Source organism: Muntiacus reevesi, chromosome 1, assembly GCF_963930625.1.
Source record: "Muntiacus reevesi chromosome 1, mMunRee1.1, whole genome shotgun sequence".
Classification (NCBI taxonomy): domain Eukaryota; kingdom Metazoa; phylum Chordata; class Mammalia; order Artiodactyla; family Cervidae; genus Muntiacus; species Muntiacus reevesi.
The window spans coordinates 230,070,611-230,096,754 of NC_089249.1; the positions used below are offsets into that span (position 1 = coordinate 230,070,611).

Sequence of the window (26,144 nt, forward strand, 5' to 3'; positions counted from 1 at the left end):
ATCAGAATCCTTAAAGAGAAAGATTGACTTACAGATTTGTTAGTACAGCCAGAAGGCCAGAAAATTCTATTCAAGTTATGAAAAAGAAAAAAATTCCAAGACTCCCAGATAAGTCTTTATGCACGTGATTCACTGACTGCAGCCTGAGAAACTCAGCGTTTTCCTTAAAACCTTTATAAAGTATACATTTTGGATGTGGTGTTGACCTGCAGCACCCCCACGAAGTTACTCATTTGAACGCATGGTGGCAGTGCAGGCTAAGAGTGGATAAAAACTCTGCAGACTCGGTGGACTCCATTTCAGAGAAGCCGAAGAAAAAAATATAGAACTCATTTACAGGTAAAGCTAAGACAGAAGTGTTCGGGGTGCATTCGCTGCCAGACGAGTTATAGGAACGAATTTGAAATTCCGGAGCAGACATTTTGAAGGGTTAACAGTGGACATACTGATTGGGACTGGAAAAAGATTTTTCCTCTGGAACCAGACATAACAATGGAAATGGTGCAAACGAAACTACCTCAGAAGAAAAGGCAAGTGATGATCTTCATTACATTGATTCTTTCGTGGGAGGCAGGTTCAGAATCGATTCGGTATTCTGTACTGGAAGAGACAGAAAGTGGCACGTTTGTGGCCAACCTGGCAAAAGACCTGGGACTCAGGATGGGAGAGCTGGCTTCCCGGGGCGCCCGAGTTGTTTTTAAGGGGAATAGACAGCATTTGCGGCTTGATCTAGACACCGGTGATTTGCTGCTGAATGATAAACTGGACCGGGAGGAGCTGTGCGGCTCCACTGAGCCCTGCGTGCTACCCTTCCAAGTGTTATTGGAAAATCCCTTTCGGTTATTTCAGGCTGCCTTGGTAATTAGTGATATAAATGACCATGCCCCAGAGTTCCCTGCTAGAGAAATGCAACTAAAAATATCAGAAATTACTATACCAGGTAAAGTATTTCCTTTAAAAATGGCACAAGATTTAGACGCTGGTAGCAACAGCCTTCAGAGCTACATAATCAGCTCCAACCCTCACTTCCACATTCTCACTAGAAACCGTAAGGACGGGAGGAAGTCCCCGGAGCTGGTACTGGACAAAGCGTTGGATCGTGAGGAGCAGCCCGAACTCAGGCTAACCCTCACAGCGCTGGATGGCGGGTCTCCGCCTCGGTCTGGGACCACAGACATTCAGATCCTGGTCTTGGATATCAATGACAACGCCCCCGAGTTTGCTCAGGAGTTCTATGAGGCTCAAGTCCCTGAAAATAGCTCCCTGGGCTCTCTGGTTATCAGTGTCTCAGCGAGAGATTTAGATGCAGGATCATTTGGAGAGGTATCTTACGCCCTATTTCAAGTCGATGACGTTAACGAACCCTTCGAAATTAACGCAAATACAGGAGAAATTCGACTAAAAAAGAAATTGGATTTTGAAGAATTTCAATCGTATCAGGTGGATATCGAGGCTACAGACGGTGGGGGGCTATCAGGAAAATGCTCTGTAGTCATCAAGGTCCTGGATGTGAATGACAATGCTCCCCAATTGACTATGTCCTCACTGACAAGCCCCATCCCTGAAAACCTGCCAGAGATCCTAGTGGCAGTTTTCAGTGTATCAGATGCTGATTCTGGCCATAACCAACAGGTTATCTGTTCTATAGACGACAATCTCCCCTTTGTTTTAAGACCATCAGTTGAGAATTTCTACACCTTGGTAACAGAAGGCGCACTGGACAGAGAGGAAAGAGCCGAGTACAACATCACCATCACGGTCACTGACATGGGAACTCCCAGACTGAAAACCCAGCACAACATAACCGTGCTGGTGTCCGACGTCAACGACAACGCCCCTGCCTTCACCCAGACCTCCTACACCCTGTGGGTCCGCGAGAACAACAGCCCCGCCCTGCACATCGGCAGCGTCAGCGCCACAGACACAGACGCGGGCGCCAACGCCCAGGTCACCTACTCGCTGCTGCCTCCGCCCGACCCGCACCTGTCCCTCGCCTCCCTCGTGTCCATCAACCCCGACAACGGCCACCTCTTCGCACTCACGTCCCTGGACTACGAGGCCCTGCGAGCCTTCGAGTTCCGCGTGGGCGCCGCCGACCGCGGCTCGCCCGCGCTCAGCAGCCAGGCGCTGGTGCGCGTGCTCGTGGAGGACGCCAACGACAACGCGCCCTTCGTGCTCTACCCGCTGCAGAACGCCTCGGCGCCCTGCACCGAGCTGGTGCCCAGGGCGGCCGAGCCCGGCTACCTGGTGACCAAGGTGGTGGCGGTGGACGGCGACGCGGGCCAGAACGCCTGGCTGTCGTACCAGCTGCTCAAGGCCACGGAGCCCGGGCTGTTCGGCGTGTGGGCGCACAACGGCGAGGTGCGCACGGCGCGCCTGCTGAGCGAGCGCGACGCGCCCAAGCAGCGGCTGGTGGTGCTGGTCAAGGACAACGGCGAGCCGCCGCTGTCGGCCAGCGTCACGCTGCACGTGCTGCTGGTGGACGGCTTCTCGCAGCCCTACCTGCCGCCCCCGGAAGCGGAAGCGGCGGCCGCGGCGCCGGCCGACCCGCTCACCGTCTACCTGGTGGTGGCCTTGGCGTCGGTGTCGTCGCTCTTCCTCTTCTCGGTGCTGGTGTTCGTGGCGGCGCGGCTGTGCAGGAGGGGCGGGGCGGGCTCGGCGGGTCGCTGCCCGGTGCCCGAGGGCCACTTCCCGGGCCACCTGGTGGACGTCAGCGGCACGGGGACCCTGTCCCAGAGCTACCAGTACGAGGTGTGTCTGACGGGAGACCAGAGAACTGGTGAGTTCAAATTCCTGAAGCCAATATTCCCTAACCTCTTGGTTCAGGACACTGAGAGAGAAATCAAGGAAAGTCCCAACTGTAGAAACAGCTTTGTATTCAGTTAAATGTTGTATTTGGTTAAGTGAGCCTCTCCTTAATTTTGGCAAACCTAATTCCCATTGCAATACCTTTCTCTTAAGAAGTTGTACTGTTGTACAAATATATCTATCTATATAGATAGATAGATACATACATATATAGGGCTTCCCTGGTGACTCAGTGGTAAAGAATCTGCCCACAATGTTGGAGATCCAGGTTCGATCCCTGGGTCAGGAAGATCCCCTGGAGAGAGAAATGGCAACCCAATCCTGTATATTGGCCTGGAGAATTTCATGGACAGAGGAACCTGGCAGGCTACAGTTCATGGGATCACAGAGTCGGACAGGACTGAGTGATTAACACACACACACACACACACACACACACACACACACACACATATATATACATATGTATATATATATATTCCAAAGCTATGCATGTCTCTGTGCTAATTGGATTTAGCATTTTTCGTTGTACTGGATATTGAGTATGTATTTTCTCCATATTTGACCTTCTCTTGGTGATTAATCTTTCCATAACTATAAATTACTCAAGGAGTATAAGAAGAAATTCTATTTATATATAAATCAACTTCTTAGTTTATGTCTTTTCAATGAAACATTTTAAAGCTCCTGTGTAATCTTGCATTTCTGTATGTTTTTGGTGCTTTTCTTTATCATACAGCTTTCTATTTGCAAGCTAGTGTTTGAAATTCTTTGTAACTATCTAGACTGTTCTTATTGACTATTCTACAAAGCTATGGCCCCTGAATAGCCATGAGCATATCTTAGCATACTTGTTTTCCCAAAACTGTACATAAACATGCACTTTATTAAAGTAATCATACACTACAATTTTGGCCATATCCCATTGTGAGCACCAATATGCTAGAGATTTATCTCTCTTATTTGTCTGCTACTTACCTAGCACACTGCAATTGCTACATACTCACTAATATTAACATAAAATTATTCTAATAACAATTTTAAAAAATCTTATATAATTTGGCATTACTTCACTGAATAAAACTAAGTCACTGCTTTTTAAATTATTTTTTTAAAACACAGAACCTTTAATGCACTCTAAATCATTTCAAAGGACTCAAGAGGTAGAGAGCATCATATACTGCCTTGTCCTTTTGCCCTATAACTAGAAGCTCAGATGTAGTTTAGTGTATGTGCTTTTCTTGGTTTCCCTGAAGTTTCTCTGCACCTGCAAAAGGGTAAGAATTTCTTCTGAGGTTTGGTTATTCTGTTCTAGTCTGGTTATTGAGTGATAATAGATTTTCACTTTGTTATTCTGCAGACATAGACAATCTTTATCAACAAAACAGTGATCTATTTTTTATGTCCAAGTTATCTTCTTTTGTTCTTCTATGTAGCTTTCAGGCGTTTTGCAAAGTAGTTTTTTAAATTATGCTAAACTTTCATTAGTAAGAAATAAACTTTTTTTCCTTTAAGACAACAAGAATAGAAATATAAACTAAGATAAGAAATAAACTCATCTGGCATTGCAATTGCTTTATATTGTGTTCATTAAACCAAGGAAGCCATGTGATTTCCAACTAAAGTTATAGGGATATCACTATAAGGCCACTTATATCTATTAAAGAGCTTGCTTTATAAGTTTCAAGTATCACTCTACAGGAATTTAATTATTTGCATCTTTCCCTGAATTATATTTTTTCTAAGGATGTAATGAAAAAATGAAAATTACTCTGAAAGTTATCATTGAACATATCTTTTCACCTTCATCCAATCTAATACTTGAAATTAGAAAGTGATAAGTGAGAACAAAATTAAACAAATGACATAAATATTGTATTTAACTTTAATGATGCCTCCATTTACTGTTAGATATTTAAGTGAAATAGTTTAATGTATGATGACAAGAAATCTGATTAAAGTTCTCACCACTGTATCTATTTCACCACTATATCTCAACATTATGAAAAAAGTTCATGTTTTTGTTTATGCCAGGAAAGTCCAATTTGTATAATTACCTAAATAAGTCTGGGCAAATAAACACTGAGAACCCACCTTTATTAACTTATATATGTTTTTTTAAATTACTTTGTGTATTAACTGTGTATTCATAAAGTATGGATCATTGCTTACTAACTGGAGATCACTACCAGACTTTGGTGTAGACCTCATCAACACTTTATTTTTTTTCTCATCAACACTTTAAAATTCAATTAGAATTTAGTAGTAAATATGATCCAGCTAACTTCCACAAAATGAATATCTCATGAAAAACAGGCCAGTTCTATTGTTGCAAAATAAAAATAGAAAATGGGAGCCAAATATCTGGATAATAATACCCATTTCAATCACTTTCTCGAATGTATTATATATGCTCATTTTTAACAATTCCTCTTTCATTGTTTTTTAATGCAAAGTATATAATATGTTTAGGGCTTCCCAGGTGGCAATAGTGGTAAAGAATTCACCTGCCAATGCAGGAGATGCAAGTTCAATCCCTGGGTCACGAAGATCCCCTGGAGAAGGGAATGGTAACCCACTCCAGTATTCTTGCCTGGAGAATCCCATGGACAGAGGAGCCTGGTGGGCCACAGTGCACAGGGTCGCAAAAAGTCTGACACGACTGGTATCAGAAGTGACCTAGCACACACAGTGTGTTTAACATATGCTGTTTTGGGGATGGAAATTCTACTTAAGTCCACACGGCCCACATCACCTTTCAGAATTCCTCTTCCTTATGGCCAAAAGTTACAAAATACAGATTTTAAGTAGTCTCGGATTTTAAGTTTTGCACATATTTGATTGTATTCTGTTTCAAGTTAGAAGGATTATTTAACAGCAGAAGACAACTTTTTTTTCTTCTTTCACTTTCAAACAACTGTAAAACTTGGTTAAAATTCAGAAATTACTAGTTTGAAGAAACAGTAGATCATATACAAAGAACTGAAGGGGCTGAGTAAGCTTCCTGAAAAGGAAACTTCTTGAGACAGCTCTGAACTGACTCCTACAGCCAGTTTGCCCTGAGGAAATCTGCAAAAGCCTAAGAACAGTGCGGGAAACCCAGGTTCGATTTCTGGGTCGGGAAGATCCCTTGGAGAAGGAAATGGCAACCCCCTCCAGTATTCTTGCCTGGAAAATCCCATGGATGGAGGAGCCTGCAGGCTACATACAGTCCATGGGGTCACAATGAGACGGACCCTACAGAGTGACTTCATTTAAGAACAGACAAAAGTCTTCTGCTCCTGCCACGGATAGAGTAACTTCATATGCCTATGGCAAATTGGAGGCTAGTTCCCCTCTCAGAATACTTGTCAAATTCAGGGACATTCCAGTTGGAAGATTCAGTGTTGGCAATATGCCAGTTCTCCTCAATCTACTGATGCAATAAAATCCTAAAGAAAACTTCAGCAGATTTCTTTGTGAAACTGACAAGCTGAATCTAAAATTTATATGGAAATAGAGAATACTAACCAAAGCAATCTTGAAAAAAAAAAACTAAAGGACTTAATTATCAGATAATAAAACCTATTATAAAGTATAGAAATTAAGACAATTAGGTATTGCAGGATAAACAAGAAAAATTGAAAAGAAGAGCCTTGAACATAACTATGGTCATCTGATTTATGAAAAAAAATGACAGCTCAGAAATAGTGGAGAATGGAACTTTTTTCAGTAGATGGTGCAGAGGCATTTGGATATTTTTATGAAAAAAATAATCTGATCCTAACCTCATTCATATTAAAAAGTTTAATTTCACGAGAATTATAGCTATAAATGTAAAAAGTAATTGATTTTTTGAAAACACCACACAACAGTATTTTCATGACTTTGCTGTATGCAAAGAATTAAAGAGAATACAAAAAAATCAAACCATAAATGAAAAATATTGAAAATTAGACTAAATTAAAATTTGAAGGTTTTGTTCTTCAGAGATACCTTGAGAGTTAAAGTGCAAGCATTAGAATCAGAGAAGATACCTGCAATACATACTTCTGAAAAAGTACTTAAGTCCAGAATATATAAGGAACTTCTAAAGATCAGTAATGAAAAAAAGGCAAATGTCCTAACAAGAACAGTAGACAAGAGACTTATGTACTTCACAAGAATGTACTCTAATAAAAATAAACAAGTGAAAATGGACTCAATTAATCTTCAGGGGAATCCTAATTAAAGTTACAATATGACATCACCACACACTCACCAAAATGGTTAAAAGACAATATCAAATGATGACAAGGATTTGGAGCAACTGGAACTCTCACTCTTCATTGGTTTTGGTAAAACCACATTAGAAAACTATTTTGCAATATCTAATAAAGCTAAATACATGTGCACATCTTAACCCATAACTGTGTAACTCCTAGGAATTTATTGAACATAAATGCACACACAGACAGCAAAAATATTCATAGCAGCAGTACTCAAAATATCCCTAAACTGGAAAATACCAATGTCCAACAACTGGAGAATAGAAAAACAAATCATTGTACAATAGAGTAATACAAAGCAATGAGATAAGTTAGAACAGTATGGAAGGGGTGGACTTTACAAACATATGAATAATATTGTATAACTCCATTTGTGTGAAAGCTTAACAACAAGAACCAGAAAAAAAAAAAAAAACCCACACTATAATAATAGAAATCAGAAGAGTTTTACCTTTACAGGGTAATGACCAGAAATGACAGGAGGGGGTTTCTAGGGTTTTGGTACATTTTAGTTTCAATTTAGGTTCAGCTTACCAGTGTGTTCACTTCCTGAAACATTGAGTTGTACACATATGATTTGTGCCCTTTTCTGATGTATATTTATAGAAAACAATTTTGCAAAATTGTAAACTTACCATTATTATTAATTTCTTGAACATAATCAAATAAGAATCCCACAAGAGAAAGTTTGAGTACTCAAAAGGTGTTTTATGAGGAATACTGATACATCATTTTAGTTTGTTCTGAAAAGTATTATTTCACTGGAAATTAACTTAGTAAATGCTTATTCAGAACCTGCAGTAACTAAAAACTGGAAATACAGAATCAATCGGGAGCATTTCTACTTAAAAGGAAACTGGTATAAACCAAGTTAAAGCTTCGAATGAAATGGCCAATACTATATGCAATAGTAAATAATGACGCCTAGTGGCGCTACAAGTTAGGAGTATGAATGAAGGGATCTGTGACTGCCCCGAAGTCATTAAAGTGGGAATCAGAACCCCTCGTGCTTTCTAAAAGAAGGAAGCAATTTACATAGGATCTAGGGGCAGAGATCTCTGAGAAGGGCATCATCCTAGCGCAAGTCACTAGGTCAAATTCCATTTAACGAACTCATCTGGATTGATTGTATATCGAGTTGAAGAAACTACCTTCTTGCACCGGGTCTGGACAATGAAATTAGGTATTCCATGCCAGAAGAAACAAAAAGTGGGTCTTTTGTGGCCCACCTGGCAAAAGACCTGGGTCTCAGGGTAGGGGAACTAGCCAATCGGGGGCTCGCGAATCCATTACAAAGGAAACAAACAGCTCTTGCAGCTGGATATAAAGGCCGGGAATTTGCTTATATATGAAAAACTAGACCGGGAGTGTTGTGCCAGAAAACAGATCCCTGTATACTGCATTTCCAACTATTACTGGAAAACCCGGTGCAGATTATTCAAGCTGATCTGCATCGCACAGATATAAATGACCATTCCCCAGAGTTCCTAGAGAGAGAAATGCTCCTAAAAATCCCCCAGAGCGTCCAGACAGGGATTGTGTTTCCTTTGAAAATAGCTCAGGACTTTGACACAGGTAGCCACACGGTTCAAAACTACACAGTCAGCCCCAAATCCCATTTTCATGTTGTCACTCATCATCGTGGAGATGGCAGAAAATACCCAGAGCTGGTGCTGACAAAGCACTGGACCAGGAGAAGCAGTCTGAGCTGTTTAACCCTCACCGCGCTGGATGGTGGGGCTCCGCCCAGGTCTGGGACCACTACTGTCCGCATCGAAGTCGTGGACATTAACGACAATGCCCCCAGAGTTTTTACGGTCCGTCTATGAGGTACAGATTCCAGAGAACAGCCCCCTAAACTCCTTAGTTGTCGCTGTCTCTGCCCGAGATGCAGATGCAGGAACACATGGGAAAGTAGCCTATGCTCTATTCCAAGGAGATGAAGTTACTCAACCATTTGTAATAGACGAAATAACAGGAGAAATTGGTCTGAAAAGGGCATTGGATTTCGAGGCAACTCGGTTTTATAACGTGGAGCTTGCAGCCACAGACGGCAGGGGCCTTTCAGGAAAATGCACTGTAACCATAGAAGTGGTGAATGTGAACGACGACGCCCCCGAACTGACCATGTCGAGACTCACCAGCTCTATCCCAGAAAACTCCCCAGAGACTGTGGTGGCCGTTTTCAGTGTTTCTGATCCAGATTCCGGGGACAACGGTAAGATGGTTTCCTCCATTCAGAATGATCTCCCCTTTCTCTTGAAACCCACGTTCAAAAACTTTTACACCCTGGTGACAGAGAGAAAAGAGCCTGGTACATAACCACCACCACGGTCACTGACATGGGAACCCCCAGACTGAAAACCCAGCACAACATAACCGTGCTGGTGTCCGACGTCAACGACAACGCCCCCGCCTTCACCCAGACCTCCTACACCCTGTGGGTCCGCGAGAACAACAGCCCCGCCCTGCACATCGGCAGCGTCAGCGCCACAGACACAGACGCGGGCGCCAACGCCCAGGTCACCTACTCGCTGCTGCCGCCGCCCGACCCGCACCTGCCCCTCGCCTCCCTCGTGTCCATCAACCCCGACAACGGCCACCTCTTCGCCCTCACGTCCCTGGACTACGAGGCCCTGCGAGCCTTCGAGTTCCGCGTGGGCGCCGCCGACCGCGGCTCGCCCGCGCTCAGCAGCCAGGCGCTGGTGCGCGTGCTCGTGGAGGACGCCAACGACAACGCGCCCTTCGTGCTCTACCCGCTGCAGAACGCCTCGGCGCCCTGCACCGAGCTGGTGCCCAGGGCGGCCGAGCCCGGCTACCTGGTGACCAAGGTGGTGGCGGTGGACGGCGACGCGGGCCAGAACGCCTGGCTGTCGTACCAGCTGCTCAAGGCCACGGAGCCCGGGCTGTTCGGCGTGTGGGCGCACAACGGCGAGGTGCGCACGGCGCGCCTGCTGAGCGAGCGCGACGCGCCCAAGCAGCGGCTGGTGGTGCTGGTCAAGGACAACGGCGAGCCGCCGCTGTCGGCCAGCGTCACGCTGCACGTGCTGCTGGTGGACGGCTTCTCGCAGCCCTACCTGCCGCCCCCGGAAGCGGAAGCGGCGGCCGCGGCGCCGGCCGACCCGCTCACCGTCTACCTGGTGGTGGCCTTGGCGTCGGTGTCGTCGCTCTTCCTCTTCTCGGTGCTGGTGTTCGTGGCGGCGCGGCTGTGCAGGAGGGGCGGGGCGGGCTCGGCGGGTCGCTGCCCGGTGCCCGAGGGCCACTTCCCGGGCCACCTGGTGGACGTCAGCGGCACGGGGACCCTGTCCCAGAGCTACCAGTACGAGGTGTGTCTGACGGGAGGAACTGCGTCCGGCGAATTCAGGTTTCTCAAACCTATTGTCCCCAGCCTCATGAGTGAAGTAGCTGGTATGGACACCGCGGAAAACGCTAACTTGAGAAATCCTTTGGGATTCAATTAGGAATCTCACTTGACAATATGATCAATGATCATATTCACTATTAATTTCCAACCCTTTCATTAACATGAAGAGCTTACATATTCACACATTCGTTAAGTATTGTCCTATGTATAGTTTGAAGTGTTTTACATTCCGAATCTCTAGGTGGTTTTTATTGTTGCTCTTTTGTTGGCTTTTATAAGCTCTTAACATTTTGCATGGGAGATCAAACATTTAGCAGAGAAATGGTGTTTCTCAAGTTTTGGAGGGTCAGATTTTTCTAAGTCACAAGTGTTTTCAGGTTCCTGATTGTTGAGCTTGTTCGTTGATATCTTGCTATAATTAAGAGAATTGTGTTTTACGATTATTATCGCATGTCTATTATAAATGATGGCTTTTAGTTTTAAAAATTTTCACTTATGCGAAAAATTGTGTGACCTTGTAAATTTCTGGAGTTCTGTAGTGTTGTTTCAAAAACACCATTGTCTTTCCTCAAATGAACTAATATTTTATCTGAATGCTTTTTGAGTATTTTCTTTCAAAATTGGTATCATTTAATTAGACCATCTACTATAATTTTAAAGGATTTAATCCCAGTTAAGTAGAAAAAAGTTGGTAGAGTTATGATTTGTTTTTCATAATAAATGACTTTTAGTATGAAAATGATTTTTTTAAAATAATAATTTTAACATTTAATAAGAATAAAAAGGAAAGAAAATTAACATGATTCTCCCACTCAGAAATAATTTTCAACATCACCGTAAAACATTTCCACTATCAGATTTTACTTGAATAAAAACAAAATAATATGAAACTACAGAACTTGCTTATGCTTAAATAATCCCTACAAGGTTAACAAACACATGTGTGATGCACATTAAAATATTAGCATCACTTAACTGCCCTCTTATGAGTGAGAAAATAGGGACTTCCTTGGTGACCCACTGGCTAAGTCTCCAAGTTCCCAAAGCAGGCACCCTGGGTTCAGTCCCTGGCCAGGGAACTAGATCCCTAATCCTGGCATCCCATCATTCCACATGCTGCAACTAAGACACAGGTAAAGTCTGCATGTTAGTACTAAGACTCAACACAGCTAAATAAGTAAGTAAACTTAAGAACATAGCAAATATATAGAGTTATCAATGTTTATAACATTTACAATGTGTTTTTTTCTCCTTTGAGATTCTGATTTTGTTTCTTTTGGATATATACCCAGAAGTGGTATTGCTGGATCATATGGTTCTGTTTACTTTTAATTTTTAAAATTAGTGTTTTTTCCAAGTGCTGTGGACTCAGTTGTGTCTTCCCAAGATCATACATTGAAGCCCTAACCCTCAATGTAATGGAAATTGGAGCTGGGCCTTTGGGGGATAATTAGGTTTGGATACTGTCAGGAGGGCAGGGATCCTCTTCATGAGATTAATGCCCTCCGAAGAGACACCAGAGAACTTGCTCTTTTTCTCATGTGAGGGCACACTGAGGTGGCCATCTGCAAGCCAAGATGAAAGATCTCATCAGAATCTAACCTGCCAACACCTAGAGCTCAGACTTCCAGCCTCCAGAACTGTAAGAAATAAGTTTCTGTTGCTTAATCCACACAGTCTATGGTATTTTTTATGGCAGGTTGAAAGCTGCCCAAACCCTGGAAGGGACCTAAGTCAATGAATTTGTTGTTGTTTTAGTTGCTAAGTCATGTCACACTTTTTTGTGATCCCACTGGACTATATAGTCCACCAGGTTCCTTTGTCCATGGCATGTCCAACGCAAGAATACTGGAGTGAGTTGCCATTTCCTTCTCCATACAATGTGTTTTAAAAAGATGATGTTTATCATTGTTTAGGCATTTTATGTTTTAAATATTTAATTTGTCATACAACGCTTCAGTTTTTCCAAGTGTACTCATGTCTGACTGCCCAGAGATAATGACTTCTGAGATTTTTAACTGTTTTTTTTTCCCATATTTGTTCCATGTTTCTAAATAATATGCTGAAAAAATGCTTTTTCTCAATTTAAGTTTTAGATATTATCCATTTACTTCTAAGGAGCACACACACAAACTTGAACACTTCTACCCCATCCTCTCTGATAACAATGTCATAATCTGTTTAAGTAGTTACATAAATATCACTTAGACCTGAACCTCATGTTGCTGATATTTTTCTTTTCTTTACTCTTAAGTTTATAATTGTCTCACTTTCCACTTACTTTTCTAAGTCTATACTTTGAAGTTATGCCCATACTTTGTAAAGTCTAAAGCACCTCGTTATATTATTAAGTGCTTAAAAAACACTTCTCAGTTCCATTTTTTCCCACGGAGCCATCCTGGATCCACCTAGGCTTGTACTCAGTTGTACACTATTTGTTCTCTAGTCCTACTCCATGGCTGGCAGTTTGGGACTTGTGCTATACTTTTCATCCTAGGAAATTCTTTTCTCTCTCTCCTGAGTTTGATTTCATTTTCTGCATTTTTATGACTTCCTCTTTATTGGTTTATTTCTCTACATTCCTGAAAAATATTTGGTGATAAAGTTATTGAGAACTTGAACATCTGAAAATTTTCGATGCGGTAAAATCAAATGATTTACTGATTTCAGTGAATGTGGAATTACAGCTTAGGAATTATTTGCTGCTAGCATTTTGAAGGCATTCCTTTGTTTTCTAATCTCTTGTGTTGAGGAATTCATTTTCATTACCCGTTTTTTCCTAAGATCTGTTTTTTCTAGATCCCTGGTTCTCAGCTGGGGCAGTCTTGCCACCCAGCAACACTCGGTAATACATGGAAACATTTCTCATTGGCACCATTGGAGGAGATGGTGCTACTGGCATCTAGTTGGTAAGAGGCCAGGGATGTTGCTAAACATTCTACCATGCGTGGGACAGGCCCCTGCACATAAGGAATTATGTGGCCCCCAAGTGCCAATAGTACTGAGGCTAAGAAAGCTTGTTAAAGATGAAATTAGGTCATTATATATTACCTCCATTTTTATAGAATTTCTTAACTATGTAGTGTCATAGTGTAAGAATTTTGTCATTTATTGTGATAATTCTTCAGTGAGATTTGTCAATCTTGTGACATATATTCTTTAGACTAGGACTGGATTTGGGATGTGTGTGTGTGTGATTTTAAAAATTATTTCCTCTACTCAGTGTCCTTGTTTACTGGTTCTCTAACTACTTCTAGTTATATAGTGACATCCTTGGTTGATATTCAGTTTTTCTCAATGTTTCTCTATTTACTGCCTTTTGTCTTCATTTCCCTGGATTCTAACAATTTTCTCAACCTTCTTATTCAGTTTTTTTAATTTATTTATTTTAATTGGAGGCTAATTACTTTACAATATTGTGGTAGTTTTTACCATACATTGACATGAATCAGCCAAGGGTGTACATGTGTCCCCCATCCTGAACCCCCCTCCCACCTCCCTCCCCATCCCATCCCTCAGGGTTGTCCCGGTGCACTGGCTTTGAGTACCTTGTTTCATGCATCCAATGTGGACTGGTGATCTGCTTCACATATGGTAATATACATGTTTCAAAGCTATTCTCTCAGATCATCCCACCCTCGCCTTCTCCCACAGAGTCCAAAAGTCTGTTCTTTATATCTGTGTCTCTTTTGCTGTCTCGCATATAGGGTTATTGTTACCATATTTCTAAATTCCATATATATGTGTGTTAATATACTGTATTGGTGTTTTTCTTTCTGACTTACTTTATTCTGTTTAATAGGCTCCAGTTTCATCCACCTCATTAGAACTGATTCAAATGTGTTCTTTTTAATAGCTGAGTAATATTCCATTGTGTATATGTACCACGGCTTTCTTATCCATTCGTCTGCCAGTGGACATCTAGGTTGCTTCCATGTCCTAGCTATTGTAAACAGTGCTGCAATGAACACTGGGGTATACATGTCTCTTTCAATTCTGATTTCCTTGGTGTGTATGCCCAGCAGTGGGATTGCTGGGTCATATGGCAGTTCTATTTCCACTTTTTAAAGGAATCTCTACACTGTTTTCCATAGTGGCTGTACTAGTTTTCATTTCCACCAACAGTGTAAGAGGGTTCCCTTTTCTCTGCCCCCCTCCAGCATTTGTTGTTTGTAGACTTTTTGATAGCAGCCATTCTGAGCAGCATCTCAACCTATTTTTTAACCCTTCAGATTGAGTTTTGTTGTTTTTATTCAGTCACTCAGGACTGTCTGACTCTTTGCAACACCAAGGACTGCAGCATGCCAAGCTTCCCTGTCCTTCACCGTCTCCCAGAGCTTGCTCAAACTCATACCCATTGAGTTGGTAATGCCATCCAACGATCTCGTCCTCTGTCACCCCTTCTCTTCTTGCCTTCAATTTTTCGCAGCATCAGGATCTTTTCCAGTGAGTCAGCTCTTTGCATTAGGTAGCCAAAGTATTGGAACTTCAGCATTAGTCCTTCCAATGATCATTCAGAGTTGATTTCCTTTAGGATTGACAGGTTCGATCTCCTTGCAGTCCAAGGGACTCTCAAGAGGCTTCTCCGACACCACAGTTCAAAAGCATCAGTTCTTTGGTGATCAGCCTTCTTTATGGTACAACTCTCACACCAGTACAGGAGTACTGGAAAAACCATAGCTTTCACTAGACGGATCTTTGGTGGCAAAGTAATGTCTCTGCTTTTTAAATATGCTATCTAGGTTAGTTAGTCATAGTTCTTCTTCCAAGGAGCAAGCATCTTATAATTTCATGGCTGCAGTCACCATCTGAAGTGATTCTGGAGGCCAATAAAATAAAGTCTGTCATGGTTTTCATCATTTCCCCATCTATTTGCCATGAAATGATGGGACCAGATGCCATGATCTTAGTTTCCTGAATGTTGAGTTATAAGCCAGCTTTTTCACTCTCTTCTTTCACTTTCATCAAGAGGCTCTTTAGTTCCTCTTCACTTTCTGCCAAAGGGTGGTATCATCTGCTTGTCTGAGGTTATTGATATTTCTCCCAGCAATCTGAAATCCAGCTTGTGCTTCATCCAGTCCAGCATTTCACATGATGTACTCTGCATATGTTAAATAAGCAGGGTGACAATATACAGCCTTGACATACTCCTTTCCCAATTTGGAACCAGTCCATTGTTCCATGTCCTGTTCTAACTGTTGTTTCTTGACCTGCACACAGATTTCTCAGGAGGCAGGAAAGGGGATCTGGTTTTCCCATCTCTAAGAATTTCCCACAGTTTGCTATGATCCACACAGTCAAAGGCTTTAGCATAGTCAATAAAGCAGAAATAGATGTTTTTCTGAAATTCTCTTGCTTTTCCTATGATCCAACAGATGTTGGCAATTTGACCTCCGGTCCATCTGCCTTCTCTAAATCCAGCTTGAACATCTGGAAGTTCTCGGCTCACATACTGTTGAAGCCTTGTTTGGAGAATTTTGAGCATTACTTTGCTAGTGTGTGAGATGAGTGCAACTGTGCAATAGTTGGAACATTTTTGGCACTGCCTTTCTTTCAGACTGGAATGAAAACTGACCTCTTCAGTCCTGTAGCCACTGCTGAGTTTTCCAAATTTACTGGCATATTGAGTGCAGCACTTTCACAGCATCATCTTTCAGGATTTGAAATATCTCAACTGGAATTCCATCACCTCCACTAACTTTGTAGTGATGCTTCCTAAGACCCACTTGACTTCACACTCCAGGATGTCTGGCTCTAGGTGAGTGATCACACCATTGTGGTTATCTGGGTCATTAAGATCTTTTTTTATAGTTCTGTATATTCTTGCCACCTCTTCTTAATATCTTATGCTTCGGTTAGGTCCATACCGTTTCTGTCTTTTATTGTGCCCATCTTTGCATGAAATGTTTCCTTGGTATCTCTCATTTTCTTGAAGAGATCTCTAGCCTTTCCCATTCTATTATTTTCCTCTATTTCTTTGCATCAATCACTTAGGAAGGCTGTCTTATCTCTCTTTGCTATTCTTTGGAACTCTGCATTCAGATGGGTATATCTTTCCATTTCTCCTTTGCCTTTAGCTTCTCTTCTTTTCTCAGCTATTTGTAAGCCCTCCTCAGACAACCATTTTGCCTTTTTGCATTTCTTTTTCTTGGGGAGGTCTTGATCACTGCCTCCTGTGCTGTGTCACGAACCTCCGTCCATAGTTCTTCAGGTACTCTGTCTATGAGAGCTAATCCCTTGAAGCTATTTGTCACTTTCACTGTATAATCATAAGGGATTTGATTTAGGTCATACCTGAATGGTCTAGTGGTTTTCCCTACTGTATTCAATTTAAGTCTGAATTTGGCAGTAAGGAGTTTATGATCTGAGCCACAGTCAGCTCTCGGTCCTGTTTTTGCTTACTATATTTTAATGAATCCAAATTTATTTATGATTCCTTTGGTTGCTTATGTTTTTGGTATCATGCCTAAGAAATCATTGCCTAATCGAAGGCCATGAAGATTTACACCTATGTTTTCTTGTATGAGTATTATAGTTTTAGCCCTTACATTTAGGCCTTTATCCATCAGTGGCAGCCTTTTATTGTATCACACAGACTTGGTCTTTTCTTATATCTCTGAAGATATTAATTTTAGGTTTTAAAATTTTATCTTCTGATCCTAGCATTTCATTTTTCCTTAGAATTATTAATACTTTTGTCTTCTTTGTCTTTGGTCTCTACCCTCATTTTAGAGACTCTCCTTTATATGTATTATGCTGCTCGACTGTTTTTTTTCATGAGACACTAAAAAGCTGATTAAGCATGGTATGTTTGGGTGGGACTAATTGAGTGGTTGATCTCATCTTAGGATAATGAAATAGAAAATGACATTTGGCTTGGGGAACAAAAGTTAATATTTGTAAATCTCTTTTCTTGGGCCTATGTTATTTTCCACAGAAAAATTCAACAAAAAGGGTGGTAGTGGTGGAAGATGTTATAAAGATAGCACTCAGCACTAAGAGCTCCTTGGTTGGAACTGGGGTCCTAATCAGTATGTAGAATTTCTTTAATTCTCTTCTCAATAAGGTCTCAGCCCTACCCTTGGTGTGCTAGCATCCCTCGGTCCAGCCAAGTCTATAAAACATCTACAAATAGTGTACCTCCCATTTTCTGCCACTGAGAGAAAAGGGAAGGCACCTTTCTTCAGTGATTGGGGAAGGAATTCTCACATACAAGTAGTCTTTATACAGATTTTCAGCCACTGTTGTTTTCAGCGTTTCCTTGGACCCTCAATATGAATCATTACTTTGGCTGGATTTGATTTTTTTCTTACAAATCCTACCCACCTGCAGCTGTACCCCCACTTTCTACTCTTACTTGGCAACAGAAAAAAACTGAAATCTGTCCATAACGAATTGTCTGTATACTTGGCATCTTCCAAAATTTTTAGTGACTTTTCTCCCCTGCTCTTTACTCTTCTCCTATTCTTTTTGTCTTCATAGGTTCATTTATGTTAAACCTTTGCTCTCTATTGCTTAAATGAAGTTTCAAGGGTGAATTGAGATAAACTGGTATGTTCAAACTGGAATGAAATGCAGTGCTTACGGTCAGTTATTTTATCCAGCTTCCTCAGTCCTGAATTATTTATGTTGCATCAGTTCTTGATTTGCTGGATTTCATCAGGTATAATCCTTTAAAGAAGAGTTTACAGGTGCTGTATTTCTTGAATTATCATATGCTTGAGAAGTATTATTTAGCTGGGTATAGAGTTAAATCCCAAAGAAAGGCAATGCCAAAAATGTTCAAGGTCCTGTACAATTGCACTCATATCACACACTAGCAAAGTAATGCTCAAAATTCTCCAAGTGAGGCTTCAACGGTATGTGAACCAAGAACTTCCAGATGTTCAAGCTGGATTTAGAGATGGCAGAGGAACCAGAGATCAAATTGCCAACATCCATGGGATCATAAGAAAAGCAAGAGACTTTCAGGAAAACATTTATTTCTGCTTTATTGACTATGCCAAAGCTTTTGTGTGGATCATAGCAAACTGTGGAAAATTCTTAAAGAGATGGGAAAACCAGATCCCCTTTTCTGCCTCCTGAGAAATCTGTGTGCAGGTCAAGAAACAACAGTTAGAACAGGACATGGAACAATGGACTGGTTCCAAATTGAGAAAGGTGTATGTCAAGGCTATATATTATCACCCTGCTTATTTAATTTATATGCAGAGTACATCATGTGAAATGCCAGGTTGGATGAAGCACAAGCTGGATTCCAGATTGCTGGGAGAAATATCAATAACCTCAAACATGCAGATGATACCACCCTTATGGCAGAAAGTGAAGAGGAACTAAGGAGCCTCCTGATGAAAGTCAAAGAGGAGAGTGAAAAAGTTGGCCTAAAACTCAACATTCAGAAAACTAAGATCATGGCATCCAGTCCCATCATTTCATGGCAAATAGATGGGAAACAATGGAAACAGTGAGAAACTTTATTTTCTTGGTTTCCAAAATCACTGCAGATGGTGACTGCAGCCATGAAATTAAAAGACACTTGCTCCTTGGAAGAAAAGCTATGATGACAGTGAACCTAGACAGCATATTAAAAAGCAGAGACATTACTTTGCTGACAAAGGTCCATGTAATCAATGCCAAGGTTTTTCCAGTAGTCATGTATGGATGTCCATAAAGAAATTTGGGTGCTGAAGAATTGATGCTTTTGAACTGTAGTGTTGTAGAAGACTCTTGGGAGTCCCTTGGATTGCAAGGAGATCAAACCAGTCAATCCTAAAGGAAATCAGTCCTGAATATTCATTTGAAAAGACCCTGATGATGGGTAAGATTAAAGGCAGGAGGAGACGGGGATGACAGAGGATGGGATGGTTGGATGGCATCACCAACTCGATGGACATGAGTTTGAGCAAGCTCTGGAAGTTGGTGATGGACAGGAATGCCTGGCGTACTGCAGTATATGGGCTTGCAAAGAGTCAGATATGACTGAGCGAGTAAACTGAATATTCTTCAGTCAACTTTCTTTTCTTCAGAGATTTCTCGATACCAAATATTACATTAACCCTATCATCAAAGTTTCTCAGTTTATCTAGAAATTAACTGAACACATCTTTAAGTAGTTTTTTTTTTGTAAGCACTTGTGAGTGTTAGTGCAGTCTTTTAGAAATTCTTTCCTGTTTTCCACATTGTTATCTTTGTACTAGAACAGCTTGGCTAGGTATAATATTATTGAGCCATAATTTGTTTCTCTCAGAAGCCTCCAGAATTTCCATCGTGTTCTGGTATAAATGCTGATGAGGAGTCTGAAGGCTCTTTTCTTCACCTTTAGATAACTTGCTTTCTATCCTTGAAATTAACTATCTTTATCAGATTATGTCCTAATTTGGATAATTTTTGTACTACCTTCGCTGAAACTTGGGGACCCTTTCAATCTGTTTCAACCCGTTCCATGCAGATACTTTCAAGTATGTCACTTATTTGTATATGGTAAGTATAAATGGTTTTAAAATCAGATGGTTCCTACATCTGAAGTTTGTATGGGTCTTTTTCTGCTGTATTGTTTCTGATTCTTCTTATTCATTTTGTCTTTGTTTCTTTGTGTGAATTATATGGTTGGCTGCCACTAAAAATTTATTTATAGGGTATTCCTCATAGCCTTGTTTGCACGTTCCATCTTTCAAAATTAATTTTCATTTGTTCCAGCCAGGACAGAAACACTATAAATAAGGGACTGTCACAAACCAAGTTATGCCTTAACATTTCTTACAACTCAACCTATAGATTTGAAATACAAACACATGAGGCCCAATTTGTAGCTACAATTTCCAGGCATGTTTTCTTTTTTCTTCTGCTCTACTTAACACCAGAGAGCCTATAGAAGAAGCAAGTTTAGATTTTTTTGGCATTTACACTGTAGTTATATTGTGGACCTGGTGGGGTCACTTGAAATAGGAAATATCTTCAAATAACACTGCTGCCTATTTGGCTTGCCCTGAGACTTGATTTATATTTCTTTGATTTTACATTGCTTCAAATCAAAGCCCAAAGGAAAATGTTTTCAAATGCCCTGAGAGAATAATAAGTTTTGTTGTTTTGATATACTGTTTACAGGTGCCTTTATTACATGCATCCATCAAAAATGACTGTTTTCACCTCTTTAATATTTTTAATGAATTTTTTTCTTTTTTTTTTTTTTCTTTTGGCCAGACTGTGTGGTTTGCAGGATCTTAGTTCCCTGACCAGGGATTCAACCTTGGGCCCTCAGCAGTGGATGCAGAGGGTCCTAACTACTGGACCAGCAGGGAATTTCCTAAAGTAATTTTTTAAAAGCCTTGTCCATCACTTCTTATTGTTTTCCATAGGAGGGTCATCTGAATCATCTATACCATCAGTTTCAGGAATAAAAAGCTCTGCCTAATGTCTTTTCAATTTGAAGATTCAATTTTTCCATCATTTCAATGACATATTAGGCTAATTTTTATTCCATTGTATCCAGTATTCCATTCATTGCATATTCTGCCCAGTCAAATCAATGATCTCCCTTCCCCACTAAATTATCTCCTCATGAAGAGAGCTCTTTTTTTCTATTGTGTTTAGAAAAATACCTACTGAAGTAAATATGGATGAATAAGTATTGAGTAAATTAATGAATGTCAATCTATCATACCATCTAACTTTATAAACTTAAAAACTATAATAAAATATTATAGTTCTTTTTATAAAATACTTATATACTATTTATACTACTTGATGCTTGCGTCATTCACCTAACTATATATCATTTAGAATATGTGAGCCAGGGACTTCCCTGGCGGCCTAGTATTTAAGGCTTTGTCCTTCCACTAGAGAGGGCATGGGTTCCATCTGTGGTCAGGGAACTAAGATCCTATATGCCGTGCAGAGCAGTCAAAAAAATGTAAGCCAATTATCTTTTAAAATATATGTGATGTTGAGCCTTATTTATACACAGATAATGAAACTTTAAAACTAATTTTTATCTATTGTGTTGCACGTGAGGGAAGAAAGTGTTTTATGATTCACTTTTAGACCATGCTCTGTTTTGTAGAAATATAGACATGAAATTTATTAAACATTTTCATTCCTAGTCTCTCAAGAGTGCACTCATAATTTTTTATTCTTCCCTACTCTTTTTTTCCCTTTATTTTTATTATTCTTCCCTATTCTTAAACCAAGATGTGTTAGCTTTAGAAATAGTTCCATAACTGATTAATGACTTTATATTTTGCATCTTTTCCTTTACAAACTAATTAAGAAGCTCCTATCCATTATAATTTGAGTGAAGGTATAAAAGTGAATTATTCCAAGTTCAAAACAAAAACAAAACAAAAAACCAGAAACCACTCTATGTACATCTAACTAAAGTAAAAAAAGATATTTGATAGATGGAATTACTTGCTTACAAAATCAGAACTGGACAAGCAGAAGTGCAAGTCAGCAATGAATTCCTGGTTTTGAAGGCATGCTACCATTACTGCCTAACTTCTGCTATTGCTTCTATCCAAACTGTTACTCCCACAAAGGCCTCTCCTCTCCCACCTCTAAAACTGACTACACAGCTGAACTGTAGATTTGCTGACTACACAGCAGAACATGTCTGGCTGCCACAGTGGCCTCCAGTTCCCCATGAAACTGATGACTGGGCAAAGAAACACTGACTTGGCTGCAAGCACTCATATCTTTCTGATCTATTGGCTAACAGCAGTGACTGTGGGAAGATGACCTTTGCCTGTCTTCAAAGCTCATGTGAAGGCATTTCACTGGTAAATCCTAGTATACATCCAGAATAATAATTCAAAGGAGTCTGTGAAATGGAGTTTTAAGCTTTGCAGACCCTAAATGTTTTTTTAAGTTAATAAAAGGAAGTAGGAATGGATGAGATGCCAATAACACACTAGGGGAATATTATTGGTTCAAAGGATCTTCTCCCAGAAATTGAATTTATTACTTCATTGCTACAGGGGCTAAGCTTTCAGCGGAACAAGAATTTTTTTTGGCTACAAAAACACACCACCAATATGGAGGATTACAATCAAATGCTCCTCTAAAAACCAAGCCAATCAGGCAATTTATTTGACCCTATCTCCTCCTAGTGGGTAGTGAGGGCTACAGGTGTTGTCTGAGTGGGTGTGACAGACTACTAATTTCACCCAAATGTGTGTTCTCCTATTATCAATAGATGTCTCATTTTTAGCTGCCCATGAGGACATGTGGGCTACACATTATACTTGTTAACTTCTGTTGTGACTGGGGATGGTCTTGTAACTAAGTTATGGCCAGTGAGACATGAGCACAAGTGCCATGGAATACTTCATAGAAGTAGTCTTTAAAAAAAAAAAAAAGGCACAGCTTTCCCTTTCTCCTGTTGGCAAGTCTGCATGGCAGTGTAATAGCTGGATATTAGATAGCTATCTTGGACTGTGAGTTAAAGGTCATGTCCTGAAGATGACAAAGCAACAAATGGAATGGGACGGGGTCCCAGATATCATGGAATGCATTTAAGCCACTAGCCTTATTTCCTGAGAGAAAAATAAAATTCTGTTTTGTGTAAGAATTGTTATTATGGGTTTTTCTATTTTTTCAGGCAAAAATTATATAGAACACCTATATATAGAAATTATTTAGCACATAATTCTAGTTGATACAGTAAGCTTTTAAAATAAAATGAATAGAGAAAACTGTGAGTGAGGTATGCATTTCTTAGAAATCAAGGTTTATTGGAAAGAAATAGGCAAAGCAAACAACTCAGGATTCAAGAAAAACAATTAAAAAATAAAATAAATGGAATTTATGAATATAAAAACAAATTAAGTAGAATAAAAACCGTATAAGATTTAATCAGTTAAACACAAGTCTATGTCTCTGAAAAATTCAAGGGATTTTGAGATAAATTGGTAGATTGGATATGTACCTTTAATTTGGCTTTCTCTAAGAATCCAGCTGAGCTACTTAAAATCCTATGATGCTTTCAAACTGTGGTGCTGGAAATGACTCTTGAGAGTCCCTTAGACAGCAAGGAGATCAAACCAATTAATCTAAAAGAAATCAACCCTGAATATTCATTGGAAGGACTGATGCTAAACCTCCAATACTTTGGCCACCTGACGCAAGGAGCCGGCTTACTGGAAAAGACCCCAAGGCTGGGGAAGATTGAGGGCAGGAGGAGAAGGGGGCGACAGAGGATGAGATGACTCAATAGACATGAGTTTGAGGATACTCCAGATCATGAAGGACCAGCAAGCCTGGCATGGTACAATCCATGGGGTTGCAAAGAATCAGACATGACTTAGTGAACAACAATAAAAATGCACTTACACAAAAGTGAAGAGATATTTTTAAAAATATAAACCTACAGGTATGGAGAGAATAAGACAGAAGACAGCAGAAAAAAAATCTTAGTAGCTGGAAAGCAGATGGATAACTTAGTAGAAGTGATAAACCAACTACCAGTCCTGAAGTGGGAAAAGCTGAGAACCAATTGTGCTTATACTACAGGATTTTCAGAAGTATCAAAACTGTCAGTCCTAGATACTCTGGAAATGATGACAGGGTTCCAAATAAGGAGAACTGTGTTAAAATTACCTCAGAATTATTTAAATCTCTAGTGGTCAGATCACTTTTTTCTACTCCAGTCACTCAGTAACCTGCTTTCCTGTCCCTACCATAAGTCTGGAGTCTTGTTTTCTAATGAGTCAAGGAAAAGAGCGTCACTATATTAGAGGGTCCATGGTCAAAGCTGAGAGCAGGGGTAATATGGACAGTGAAAATAGGGGACCAGCTAAACAGTGAATGCTGGTTGATAAAATGCTATTCTAGTCACTGGGACCACTTATAAATATTTCAGTTCTCCTCTCAGACACATGGTAGAATTGCACTTCTATTTTACATAGACATACATGTGTCTATGTAATTTCATTTGGCCAATAAATTGGGAGAAGTGACATGTATTACTTTTGGGTTGGAGCTTTAGGAGACAGTGCATGATCTAATGCATTTATTTTGCCCACTATAGTGATTATGAAACCTTTGTAAAGAAAGGAGTCTCCAGAAGCCTGGGTTCCTTACTGACAGCTGTGAGGAGGATCCCATGCTGAACTGTATGGGATGTGCAGTGTGAGAAAGAAATCAACCTTAATTGTGTTAAACCATTGAGATTTTCAGTAATCGTTTAGTACTGAAGTATAACTAACCTATCCTGAATAATATAGACTTATACTCCTCTTTCCCATCCAATCTTTTACTTTTCCAATCTATACCTTTTTCTCCTGAGTAGATTTTTAAAGATTTGGGGAATCTGACTAGTCCAAGTGAAAAGACCTAATTACACTGACTAAAGACCTAAAAACACTGTTGTGGATTTCTCCAACAACTCCTCGTTCACCTTAGAGTAATAATCAAAATGGACAAGCCCTGGTAACATGTGCTCTAAGCTATCATTGAGCTCTTTAATCTCCCAGACTAAATCAAGAACAGACACCTGAAGGAGACTCCCAAAGAAAGTTTCCTAAAAGGAATACAAAAGTAAAAGCAGTATGGCATAAGGAATAGATCTTAATTTTATCTATTTCCAAATAGTTGTATAATTGATTTTTTTTTAAAAAAGACCTAAAAAAACTAAAAAAAAAAAACCTACCATATGTGAAACAGATGTACCTGTCCAAGTTCGATGCATGAAACAGGGTACTCAAAGCCAGGGCACTGGGACAACCCAGAGGGATGGGATAGGGAGGGGGTGGGAGGGGGGTTCGGGATGGGGTGGAGGGGTGTTGCGGGGTTGGGGGGGCAATGATGACACATGTACACCTGTGGCTGATTCATGTCAGTGTATGGCAAAAACCATCATAATATTGTAAAGTAATTAGTCTCCAATTAAAATAAATAGACTAATTTTTAAAGAAACCTTTATTAAAACTATTTTTCTCAGTGGGAAACCAAGGCAAAGCAAAAAAAAGATAAACTGGAGAAAATAGGAAGTTTCTAAAAGCTGGAGGAAATTAGTTTCATCAACTGTCCTGTATAATGGATAAAAATAAGCTCAAGCCAAGATACATCAGCATTTAATTTAAAAAGCTTGGGACAATGATAAAATGCTACAGTAAGAACTAAAAATATAGGTATCATATAGAAAATATAAAATAAAATTCACTTTAGACTTCTTAACAAAGACAGTGGGTTAGGGAGCTCATGGGCATAATATTTCAAATTTCTGAAGAAAAATTATTTTCAACCTAAAACTCTATAATCAGTCAATTTTACACTGAAGTTTGAGAGTAAAATAAAGATAATTTAATACACTCAAGGTCACAATAAAATTTAACTTTCATATACCCTTCTCTGGAAACTACTGGAAGGTAAATATCAAAATGAGAGTAATCTAAGAGAGAGGAAGTCAGGAGAAAGAGAAAAGATATGATCCAAAGCAGAACAAGTGAAATGAGTCTCCATATAATGTTGAAGGATGATCCCAGGATGACTCTCATCTCCAGTACAGTGAACAACCAGTCCAGTTTATAGCTCTATGACTCAAGAGGCAGACATTTCACAGGATATCATCAGCAAGTCCCCTGACATATCTTCAATCATATGAAACAATTGGAGGATATGATCTCTTAAAGCTACAGAATAAACCAAAAAAGAGGAAGAATAAAATCCTTGAAATAGGAAACCCAATCAGAAAAAAAGGAAAAGAGAATGACAGCAAAGGAAAGTTCCAG

The 26,144-nt window shown here is 40.2% G+C and overlaps 1 protein-coding gene across 1 annotated transcript; it reads left to right on the plus strand.

Moving 5' to 3' along the window:
* The first annotated feature begins 315 nt into the window (after positions 1 to 315).
* LOC136156203 (protocadherin beta-6-like) lies at positions 316 to 11,086 on the plus strand. Its single transcript, XM_065918727.1, has 2 exons — positions 316 to 1,947; positions 9,578 to 11,086. Exons 1-2 carry the CDS (start codon positions 493 to 495, stop codon positions 10,514 to 10,516), a joined length of 2,394 nt encoding a protein of 797 aa, XP_065774799.1. The 5' UTR covers positions 316 to 492; the 3' UTR covers positions 10,517 to 11,086.
* Positions 11,087 to 26,144: the final 15,058 nt, after the last annotated feature.

Coding starts and splice junctions, on each gene's coding strand:
- LOC136156203 (XM_065918727.1), top strand. CDS start 493: ATGGAAATGGTGCAAACGAAACTACCTCAGAAGAAAAGGCAAGTGATG. Junction 1,948..9,577: donor ACGCGGGCGCCAACGCCCAG/GTCACCTACTCG, acceptor GCCAACGCCCAG/GTCACCTACTCGCTGCTGCC.